The sequence below is a fragment of the Zootoca vivipara genome, chromosome 9, assembly GCF_965207765.1.
Source record: "Zootoca vivipara chromosome 9, rZooViv2.hap1.1, whole genome shotgun sequence".
Classification (NCBI taxonomy): domain Eukaryota; kingdom Metazoa; phylum Chordata; class Lepidosauria; order Squamata; family Lacertidae; genus Zootoca; species Zootoca vivipara.
In genome coordinates, this window is record NC_142592.1 from 49495133 (window position 1) to 49507464 (window position 12332).

Consider the following 12332-nt stretch of genomic DNA (forward strand, 5'->3'; position numbering starts at 1 on the left):
AGCTGCACTTCATGAAATGTGAAGTAAGAACTAATTTACTTACTTACTTACTTACTTACTTACTTACTTACACTTTGCAGTAAAATATGAATAGAAAGTGAATTCTAGTAATTGGCACATTCCCTTTAGTAGTCCAGATGATCATTCTAGGAAAAGCAATATGCTGAAATTTGAGTTTTCTGAACTTAGGGGTGGGGAACAGGGCAAAGTTCACTTTGCTTGTTGATTGCTAAAGTGCACCACAGATAAGAAAGGCAGATAAGAAATGTTACAATCATTAAAACTAAGTATACAAACCAAAATAAAATGAAAAGCTTAGAAGCACAGCCTGTGTGTTATATATCTATATATAGACATATTCACATGTGCAGACCTAATTCAACCTGCAGTCTGAGGCTCCTTCATCTTGCCTGTCTTTGCTCCACCCTCTTCATACCTCTTTGGGTTCTGGGGAACCAGGGGGGAGAGGAGCTTCTGCCTCTGATTCTGAACTGCTCCCTGCCACAGCCTTTCCTGTTCACGAAACCCTGTTATCTCTTCAGCTTCTGACAACTCCTCCTACCAGTTTGCTCCCTCTTCTCCCTCTGACCACTCATCGTCATCCCACCACCAATGCCCTGGCTCTGAGCCTTCTTACTTTGGGGGTTCCCTTTGGGGTTTCCCAACTGGTGCCTCCCACCACTGCTTTGCATGCAGCCAATCCATGACATTCAGGGGGTCACCAATGAAAAGGCTCATTCTTGTGTTGCCACTCTCTGCACCTCCTTCATAGGGGGCACACAGAGAAGGTTGTCACATGATGACTGCAGGGTCTGGGTTGGTTTATGCCTGGGTGAATATATTATATAGCTAGGGTAGAATAGTTATCCACCTTAAAGCAGCAATGTTGTTAATGGAAGATTAAATCCATTCAAGAATACTTTATTGAGTACAGTGTGCAAAGCACACTTCAAAAGACTTTTGTTCAGCTTGGCAGAGAAATAACAGCAATGCAAACAGTATAAAGTTCACAACAGTCACAGCAACTGAGACTAGGGCAAGAGAGGACTGGGCTTTGTTTCGTTTACTTATTTAGTAAAAAAATGTACAGGGGCGTAGCCAGGATCAAAATTAGGGGGGGCAAGGGGTGGGGGAGGGGAGGGGCCACAGTGGGGATGTGGGCAGGGCTACGTGGCCTGCGCCTCCCAGTTCTTCCGAGGAGGCGGCCCCAGGCTCCCGCGCCCAGCACGAAGCTCAAGAGGCGCGCGGGGAGCGCGAGCTTGTGCCTGCCTCCTCTGCGCCTCCCAGCTCTTTCAAGGAGGCGGTCCCAGGCTCCCACGCCCAGTACAAAGCTCCAGAGGCGCACGGGGAACGCGAGCCTGTGGCTGCCTCCTCCGCTTATGCTCCCCGCTCCCGCTTAGCGCTCCTCCGCTTACGCTCCCCGCGCGCCTCTGGAGCTTCGCGCCGGGAGCGGAAGCCTGGGGCTGCCACGCTGCGCCCCTCAGCCTTTTGCTTCTAGGGGGGGCAATTGCCCCCTCCTGCCCCCCTGCCTACGCCCATGAATATGTATTAACTGCTTTACTCCTCAAGTCAATTGAAGAGAGCACAGTGGGGGGAAACCATCTAAACATTACCAACAGGTCCAGAGTGCAAAATTACTTAACACCACTGCTGATTTTGAAGTTAATTGGCAGCAGAGAAAAATATCCAATGGTCTTATGAAGTAAGGGATTTTCTTGGCCACAAATATCACAGATGCTGGTCAAATTCGTTGTAAAGTCCTTTGTAGCAGCAGAAGCTGAAAAGGCAGCTTGTATCTTGTATCACAAAAGCACACAACACCCAGTAGCAACCTTTTCAAACAACCTTGCACATAAAAGTCTCATCCTAAGATTTGCTGGGTCAAAAAGTCTACTTACCATGCTTTTTTTGTCAGCTTTTTGAATTGTGTACCCAGTTATGTTTGCATTGCCATCATCCTTGGGTGGCTCCCATTCCAAAGCAACATTCTCTCCCCAGACATCTGCAATTTTTACAACTTGTGGTGGGCCTGGACGATCTGTGGCAATAAAGTTGCACCATCAACATTTCTCACTTTTCCACAGCAACAATATGCTAAATTTGCCTAAGTGTTTAACAAGCCATGAGTTAACCACAAACTGATGAGCAGGGGTTCAATCTCCAGTTTGGTTTCACACTGCTATTCACTGCTGGAAACAAGAGTTGCTCGGCCAACACAGAATTTAACCTTGCACTAGCACTCATTAGATGATGTCATGAATTATGTTGGCTGGTGGTTGGGTGCACATGGTTTGGGGAAAATGGCTTGAGGAGCCAATTTGGACCTCTGGGAGGCCAAAAGTGGCCACAGGCCAAATTGTCCCCACCTCTAATTTAAAAGATGTATTTTCTCTCTCCTGATCAAATGATCCCCAAGTGGCTTACATTTTATAACAATATAGAACAAAATAATTAACTTGTCTCCCTTGGTAGTGGGGTGACCAACAGAGAGCTGGGGAGACATTACATTCCTATTGCCTTAAGGGGCCTACTGTGACCCCAGACACCATAGGCTAATTCCCCTGCAGGAAGCCTGCTTCCAGGCAGAACTGGCTTGTAGTTGTGGGGATTATTGTGTGATCAGATAAACTGCAGCTTCTGACTTGCCTCTCAGTAGCAGAGAAGCCAAGAGAGATGCTGGGGTGGGTTTTATTAACAATTATTTCCAACTCTCTGGTGTTCCTGCTGCTGTCTTTGCAGGGTTTACAGTGAGCCCAGGGAAAATAGATTCTCTCTCCAGAAAGCATGATTGAATTCAGCAGGCCTTAACTTCTGTACAAATTTCCATAGCACCGGCTGTTATTCACTTGCAGAAACTGAGTTTCTGGTTTTAATGACTCAAATGGAACTACAGACTGATTCATATAACTGCCGGGCTGGTCCCTCACTCCAGCTGTAACATCTGTATTCTAATGATCACATCCGTCAGGTGGATGATGCCAGCACTGAGGGAAGAGGTAGCACAATATCTACCCAAATTGTGCAGCTTTGGGTTTCAAGAGATTACTTCTGCAGCATAGGTTCTGATCACCTGGAAATATCAACCACACTAATTTGATAATAATATCTGTCCCATTAGTCCTCCATTTGCACACTTAAGTGATGAGTATAGGGAGAAGTTGAGAAACTAGAGGGATGTATCATGCTTGTATAGGTACAAAATGTATTTTAAGCAACTCAAGGGCAACTAATAGTAACAACAACAACAACAACAACAACAACAAAAGCTCAGTGAAGAGTGAACATGTTAAGTATCAAAAGTGTGTAAGTGTGTAATTAATAATGGAGCATTCTGGAAAATATCATGATTAGCTTGCTAAAACCCTGAACACTGATTAGAAGATGAGGATAAACTGTATCATTTTCTTGCAGGTTTTACTTGTATCAACTTAAATGTCAGTACTGTATTGCATTTAAAAACTTCAAATATAAGAGTCAAGATACTTCAGCAAATAATGAATGGCTGACATTCTCTAAATATTTTTTGAAAAAGAAACATCAGCATGTGTATCCTCAAAGCATCTAACTTTCTCAAAGGAATATTTGTGAGAAACTATTTTTCACTGTGAAAATAAGGAAAACCTTCCAGACTCACACAGAAACTAGGTCAGGTACAATCTCACAGCAGGAAGATTAACAGTTACATTGCTCTCTTGAGCCACTAGATTATCCTATTTGGCTTCTATTGATTTAAAACAATAACAACAACTAGTACAATCCCTAAATTTAATTTCTAGCTTTGCTCATAAAAAGTCCTCCATGTTTCTTTCTGTTTACCTCTGTTCCCTCTGACAAAGGAATCTGTGTGTTTCACTTAAAGCTGGAGACAGATCTGGGTAACTCTTGGATTTTATATTTGGATAGAACCTAATCCAACTGAGTTTGCTATTCATTCCCTTTTAAGACTGTGACCAAATACAGACGTAGTTACAACATCAAACCAGCTTTTTTCCTGTCCCATTTACCCCTGACTTCTTAAACTTCTATCCTGAAGAACAATGCTAGAGAGCTCGAAAGCATGATCATTCTTGTGACATTTTGGTTTGCTCTAACGAAAGGATTTGGAGCTTTAATGGAACAACGCACTTCTCTTTGCTTTTTATTGATAAATATAAAATGTAATCATTCGGCAAAGTTAAATAGCTGAAATGTATGTCCAGTTTGACTTCCTGCACTTTCCCCTTCTAGTTATCCATTATACACTCTTGAACTGAAGTAGTGGATTAAAACAATATCAGAAAGAAGTGTGTCATATTCTGAAACTTATAGAACCATAGAATTGTAGTGTTGGAAAAGACCACGAGGGTCATCTAGTCCAGCCCCTGCAATTTTAATGCACAGAGTAATAAAGGATTCGACTTCATTTTAAAAACTTATGATGTATCTATCTCAATATGTTGTTTCTGGTAGCAGGCAGTTCCAGACACCACAGAGATCATAGAACAGTGGGTACTAACTCCTAGCTTCTTGCAGTCGTTTTAGGAATGCCCAAAACATGCCAAAGGATTGCTAGTACATCCCAATTAACAGCCTATATTCTTATCGCTTCCAAATTTTTACACATACCAACTATTTGAATCTCTATTGTGGCTTTATCCACCAGATTGTCTACTTTGACTTTCATGTCATATTTCCCAGAGTGGATCCTCTCTGCCTTTCGGATGAAGATGATTGTGTCATTTTCACTGTTGCGGATGTTAATTTGGTTCTTATCTACATGAGCTCCATTTTTCTTCCAAGAGACCTTAGGTCTTGGTCTTCCCTGTGGGGGGAAAACAAACAAACATGTCCACGGACCAAATTTATATGACTGTATTATTATTTTACAGTGATCTTTAAATAAGGTTAAACAAAGAACTGCATGTTTAAGTCAAGGAGCTGCTTACTGAACTATAACTGCAGGTTCAGACTGAATACATTGAGATATATTGCAGTTCTTTTGTTAAGTGATTTTCAAGGCAGAGGCTTCAAAATAACTCCCTGTGAGTTAAATGACAGTAAGAGAAAGCTGCACTTCTGATATTTTGTTTATTTATATCAGGCATGTCCAACAAGTAGATCGTGATCTACTGGTAGATCACTGGTAGATCATTGGCTCCCCCCCAAAGAAGCTGAACAACTGTGGCTCCCCTAAGAAAAGCTCAACATTTTACCTCCTCCCTGAAAAAACTCAACAACTTTGACCTGAACCCCCCCCCCCAAATCTGTCTTCCTCCTTCCTAAAAAAAGTTCAACATCTTTGACCTGAACCCCAAAAGGGGGGGGGTAGATCACTGCCAGTTTTTAACTCTGTGAGTAGATCGCTGTCTCTTGAGAGTTGGCCACCCCTGATTTATATGATATCTTACCTGCCCTTTAGTGTAAGGTCCCAGGGTGGGTTACACCAATACAATATTCAACAGATTAAACTGCTACAATTAATAACAAGCAAACGGTTCCAAATAAAGCAGAACAATATATGTTTTTTTTTAAAAAAGTGGGTCCCACAAAGCAAAACACCTTAACTGTCAAATGCCAGGGTAAATAAGTGCATCTTCAGTAAATGGTGAAAGCTATACAATGAATATGCTCCCTCTGTGGGGAGGTCAGTCTACAATTTAGGGGCTACCACAGAGAACTCTCAGGTTACCATTCTCCACATTTCTGGGGGTGACAGGGACTAGCAAGAGAGCCCCTTTTGCAGATCTTAACACCTGAGAAGGTTGAAAGGGTTGGAGACAGTCTTTCAGATATTTGGGGCCTAAGTCCTTAGGGCTTTAAACATTAATGAACATCCTGAACTAGGCTGGAAAAGAACTGACAATGCACATATATGTATTATTATAATAAGCACAGTATTAGTATAGTTTTGGGAGTTCAGAGTATACTCTTCAACTTTTTTGACATCACCAGCTAGTACATCTGAACAGATGCCATATTTTCCTCTTCTGGTCCTACAAGTATTCAATGAGAGGCTGAAATACCTGTTTCTTCCAGTGACTTCTTGGTAGTCCTGAGTAGTTCTGGGACTACAAGAAACTAATACAAACTTCTTCTTTTTTTTTTAAAAAAAAGCCAGTGATAAGATAGCTTATTGAACACAGGCAGAAAATCTAGTAGCACATGCTGCTGTTTTGACACTACAGGCAGCCCCCCTGTTTACACGCTACAGGTAGGCAGCCGTGTTGGTCTGACACAGTCAAAACAAAATTTAAAAATCCTTCCAGTAGCACCTTAGAGACCAACTAAGTTTGTCATAGGTATGAGCTTTCGTGTGCATGCACACTTCTTCAGATACAATGAGACAGAAGTCACCAGACCCTTATGTATAGTCAGAGGGTGGGGAGGGGTATTACTCAGATGGGTGGTGGGAATGGGTGATTGGCTGATAGGAGTGGTAAACCTGTAGATGTAATAAAACAGCTACTTTGAGATCTTGTATACAAGATCTTTTATTACAGAAAAATTTCAGAAACAGACTGGAAAGAGAAGTTGCTGAATTGCAACTCATTACCAAGCTTAAAACCATGGAGAGACCTGGTCTGAATAAGGACACTGGATTCTTATCTCATTATACATGATCAAGCTTTCTTTAGCACCCCAGCCATTGCTTTTTCCTGCAAGACCAATTGCAGTCATTAACAGTCATTAACAGTCATCTACAGGTTTACCACTCCTATCAGCCAATCACCCATTCCCACCACCCTTCTGAGTAATACCCCTCCCCACCCTCTGACTATACATAAGGGTCTGGTGACTTCTGTCTCATTGTATCTGAAGAAGTGTGCATGCACACGAAAACTCATACCTATGACAAAGGTATGAGTTGGTCTCTAAGGTGGTCTCTTAGTTGGTCTCTAAGGTGCTACTGGAAGCATTTTTTTATTCCGTTTACACACGTTCAATATGTATGTGACCGTGTATACATGCATCGCGTCAAACCCAGAAGTGATCCGGAAATGTCATAAAGACATCACTGAAATGTCACTAAAAGGGCAGAATAGGGGCAGAGTGGGGTGTTTGAAGGCTGTTTCAATGGGTTTTAATTACATGTGATATCACCAATGTGCGCAGTGCCTCAGAATGTAACCCCTGCGTAAACGGGGGGCTGCCTGTGTCATGCAACATTCACATAAATAATTATATTTATTTGTTTCTTACCTGGAAGGGAATAACAAGATTCACAGCTTCTCCAACCCTTCGAACATATGTTTGCTTTAAGTGTCTTGGCAGACGAATCTTCGGGGGTTCTTAATTTGAAAAAGAAGGAAGGGGGAGTGCATTTGTTTGAAAAAGTATTGGATTAACTGGATCTGATCCTGGTTTCATATGCCAGTTAATAAACTGAGATGAGCTGAAGTGCTGGATACGGAGCCTGCAAAACCAGAGCCAGTACTCTTGCTTTGTTAAAGGAAGTTGATTACTTTGGGCTATCGGCAGTGCTATGACCACAGGACTTGCTTCTTTACTCCATCGTGCCTTATGGACTCTTTCTTGGTAATGACCGCTCCCCACATTAAACAGGGTGGGGGAGCAATTTTTGTGTGGTCGCGCACAGCCCCCTGGACAGAGCGGCTACCTGGTAGTTTGGATCTGGTCACTACCTCTCCAGGCGGGATACCTGGGGTCTCTGCCTACCCCAGCCAATCGTCCAATCCTGCCTGGGGAGGTGTTGCCAGGGGACAGGCCAGGTAAGGGGGAGGGACTGTCCAGCTCACACAATAAGATTTGAATCTTACCTGCAAGCAACAGTTGGCTCCAGAGCTTCTCCCACCCTCCAAACCCTAACTGAAGTTTTCTTTTGCAGGTTAACCTTTCCCCCCACAGGTACACAGGCACTGCTACGTCAGGGTCGCTGTTGAAGGGCTGGAAATGAATTTTCCCGCATTGGCAGGTTTTGCCTTTCCCATAGCAATATGTCAAAACTTTGGCGGTTTCAGGCCTTAGACGGATTCCTTTTGGCTATCTTCCTAAAGGGGAGGGGTGTGAGGCGGTGACCTCACCCCCCTTTAAGGCATCAAGATCAGGGTTCCCCCTATTAAAGGGGTCTTGAGGGGAGGCATTGGCCCATACACCGAGTAGTCATCATTGCTTTCCCCCTTCCAGCGGTGGCGAACGGGGGCGGGCTCTCTCTGCTTGAACATATGTTCTCCAGAGCCAGCCCTAACCGCATACATTCTGGATAACCCTGCTCCCTGGCTGGGGACTGGGGAAGGATAACGCCCAATGCCTGAGCCAAGGTCTTCCTACATCTAAATCTTAATAAAGTTGTGGCCAATTATAATCCCATAACACATTGTCTTGAGTCATTATTATACTAATGCGTACATTAGTCAAAACTGCATACAATTTTTCTCCTAATTCACAGAGGGTGTATTTGAAATACTCAAATTTTCATTAGGTCTTTAAAAAATAAAACACGGATTGCTGCAGAAATGCGGAGAACTGAATTTCAGATTGGAAAAATGAGAAATGGAGGGAACCAACACTGACAGATCCATCCATCCCTAGGCATAAGTAAACAGCCTGTCTCACCTATCACTTCCTTGACTAAAATTGGCTGTGGATGCATCCGAGGTTCACTGGCACCAGCAGCATTCACAGCTTTTACTCGAACAAAGATTTTTGATCCAGTTGGCAGGCCAGTGATGGTGAATTTTGTTTTGTCTGTGAGTTCTGGATTAGCCACAATCCATTCTTCCGCTGAAGTAGGATAAAAAGCAAAAGGAAGGAAAGGACAGAAATTGATAATGATATATATATGAAAAGTGTTTGTGAATCACTAATTCCTTTTAAAAAAAACATTAAGTGTAGCAAACTAAATATATTTCACTTCCTGGAAGTATTTTGCAGCCAAACCACCAGTTTCTAATTTAAGAAAGCATATGAAGACTGTAAGACAAGCGTTGGCAACCTTTTCTGCCCGTGGGCCGGAGGATTCCCATGGACTATTGTCCGTGGGCTGGACATGGGCCGCACAGGTGCAGAAGCCATTTCCGGTGGCGCTGTGGACATTTTGGAAATGGGCAGCCAGCACCGGAAATCGCTTCTGCGCAGCCGCGGACATGCGCAGAAGCGATTTCTGGTGCTGTGGACATTTTGGAAATGGGCAGCGCAGCACCAGAAATCGCTTTTGCGCATGTCCGCGGCTGCGCAGAAGCGATTTCCAGTCTGCAGCACCAGAAATCGCTTCTGCAGCTGCGTAGACGTGATTTCCGGCGCTGCTCGGTGAGTCCCCGTGCCAAGCCACGCCGGTTTACCGCAGTGGGACTTGCCAAGCGGGCAGCTTGGTTCAGGGGTGGCCCGTGGGCCGGATAAATGGTCTCCATGGGCCACATCCGGCCCATGGGCCGGAGGTTGCCGATGCCTGCTGTACGAAATAAATATTATTTAACACTTTCCTCCATTTTAAAAACTGACTAATACATTTATAATTAAAATTATAATCCCGAAGGGCAGTAATCAATATATTATTGTACTGCCTCCTTAAAGGAATGTCAACATGCAAGCAACATGATAATTATTAGTTGGAGTAACAGAATTTCACATGGAAGTTGATATCCAGAACACAGTTTCAGTCTAAATAATTTCCTATCTCTTTTAAATAACGTTTTCTAGTTTTATTGTTGCAAAAAAATTAATGTGCAGGTATTATGCAGACACAGAATCATTATCCACACATGCAGCCGTACTGCTTCTATGTTCCATGAATGCTTCTTTGTCCAACTCATATTGCCTGTTTACACATACATCTCTGCTGTCCACTAAGTGATCCATGTTTTTCTATTGCTACCACAACATTTCCCTTTAAACAATATTCAGAGTTCTGAAATGCTCTGAAAAACTCCAAGTAAACTGTAATCCTGGGATGGTGATGCAATCCCACACTGACCATAAATATGTATTCGCATGTGTGTATGAAACTTGATTCAGAACTATGTGGTTGCTCCCGTGTGCACATGGAATTCCCAACAGGCAAATGTCAGCCACCTAAATCTCTGAAATAAAAAAATCCCAAGCTACTGAAAGCACACATTGCAAATTCAGAAGACAGCATGTTAGCAAAAACAATTTCTTCACTGTTGTTGCATAAGCTAGTCATTTCGTAGCAGAGCACACACTTGAAGTTTAGCTTAATTCTTTTGGGCACAGAGTATGAAGGATAAGAACATAAGAGCCTGCTGGATATAAACCAATGGCCCATCTAGTCCAGCATCCTGTTCTCACAGTGGCAACCAGGTACCTGGGGGAAACCTGAAAGCAGGATTCAAATAGCACACTCCCTCCCTGTGGTTTCCAGAAAGTGATATTCAGAAGCATTGCTACCACCAACCCCCCCCCCAATGATTCCATATCACTAGCATTGAAGGAATATCACTAGCTTCTATAACCCATTCAATTCATTTAGTACCAGTAGTATACAATATTTACTATTAACTTCCACTGCCAACTTCCACAACCCAGCTGCTTAAGTGGTATGAAAATAACATGAAGTTATTTTTCCCTTGGTGGACATATAAATGTGACTTGGCCTTCTTCTCTTTAAGAACACTACAGTTACAAATGAAATATCATTAGTGGAGTGACACCAGGATCAGAGGTGGGTAGGGACATGTGGCTTGCCATGTTTATTTGCAAATAGTGAGTGAACTGCAGAGTGAGTTGTCTCAGGAGTAGTAACTTTCAAGAACACTCTGATGATTAAAAGATATATAACTGATTACTAGCAGGCTATGCTCACAAAAGGTACCATACCAGTAAATGAATAGGACTCTTACCAGAACACAACTTTGGAAGATCACAGCCACATTGCATAGAAAACAACTAGACCACCAGGCAACTTTCAACAGTGGTCAGAGATAAATCACCTACTTCTAAGTTATAATGGGATTTATCTGCAGCCAACTTCATAAAGATGGGGCCATCAACCTAATCCCAGTCTAAATACCGTATGTATTTATGAATACATATGAAACCAGATTCAGAACTCTGTGAATGCACACATGAAGCTCCAATCAAGCACATGCCTCCCCATTCACTTCCAAGTCAAAGACTTGACTAGGCAAACAAATAGGGATAAAGATTCAGGTAGGTATCCGTATTGGTCTGATGCAGTGAAATAAATAAAAATAAATAAAAATTGTCCAGCAGCACCTTAGAGACCAACTACCGTAAGTTTGTTCTGGGTATAAGCTTTCGTGTGCATGGACACTTCTTTTGTTTCAGTGTATCTGAAGAAGCGTGCATACACATGAAAGCTTATACCAAGAACAAACTTAGTTGGTCTTTAAGGTGCTACTGGACAATTTTTTTAATTTAAATAGGGATACTGTATATGCATGGAACAGGCCCTGAAATTGCAATGAATGGGGAAAGACTTTGAGAGTGCCATGTATGTATTAGAGCTCTACACATCTGGACTGGGACTGTGGCCTTTATATATATAACATCTTAACTGATACTCAGAACTTTAGAGAGAAAGAAGTTAGCTATTATTTTTCTCTAACCAATACAGAATTCACAAATAGCTTCACACACCAGTAACTGTCTTATGCAGTCAGTTATTGAATAGGCTTTCATACAGAAAGAACAGTGCATCATTCACGCTTTGCAGAAGAAACTAACCACATTATATATATTTTTAAAAACTGGTTCTTCAGTATTATGTGAGTGGAGACAGTATGCGTTTCAGGAGGTGGATCAACGGATTTCGGCATATACTACCTGCGTTCATTTCCTACTTCAGCCATATAAGCAAGCCACTCTTTCCTAGCTTCAATTTCCCATTTGCATAATAATAATAATAATAACAATAATAATAATAATCTATTGCACAGGGCTATGATGAGGATAATCAAAACAATAGAGTCACATACAGTATAGTCTGTGCTTTTTTGTGATAGTACCATGTACCATCACCTCTTTTCTCCCCCTGCCCATTATGGCCATTTTCTGCAGGTACTTACAGCACTTTTATCAAGATATAAGTTCTGGCACCTTTTGTTTAACCAAAAGAGCACTCCATGAACATTCCCCCCAAGTCGCTGCGGTACTGTTCCCTCAAAAATGTCACTATTATACGGGGGGGGGGGGAGGGAATCAATTTCAGTAAGAATGTTTAAATATCTTTGTTGCATACTTTACCTTCCAGGTCATAAGTTGCCTCCAGAAATTCACCTTCATACAGTTCTGCCGATATACCTTATGAGAGTCCACCATTAAAGTTAATTCAGAGACACCCACTTTCACACAGGCAAGATATGAGTCAGTTGTTAGTAGTCCCTGTTAGTAACTATACAGAGATATGTACTGCG

At 42.4% G+C, this 12332-nt stretch overlaps 1 protein-coding gene across 31 annotated transcripts in view; it reads right to left on the bottom strand.

Moving 5' to 3' along the window:
* Window positions 1-12332, bottom strand: part of MYBPC1 (myosin binding protein C1) — a 90685-nt gene that overhangs the window by 11634 nt on the left and 66719 nt on the right. For 16 of the 31 annotated variants that reach the window (XM_088676776.1, XM_088676779.1, XM_088676769.1 and 13 more), the window contains 4 exons: window positions 8554-8721; window positions 7180-7268; window positions 4606-4801; window positions 1899-2038 (listed from right to left, as the gene is read on the bottom strand). In XM_088676776.1, the coding sequence (XP_088532902.1) occupies window positions 1899-2038; window positions 4606-4801; window positions 7180-7268; window positions 8554-8721 (593 nt within the window). Of the gene's footprint in view, window positions 1-1898; window positions 2039-4605; window positions 4802-7179; window positions 7269-8553; window positions 8722-12162; window positions 12220-12332 lie in introns of all 31 variants that reach the window. The other 15 variants (XM_060279916.2, XM_088676768.1, XM_088676764.1 and 12 more) reach the window with 1 other exon arrangement.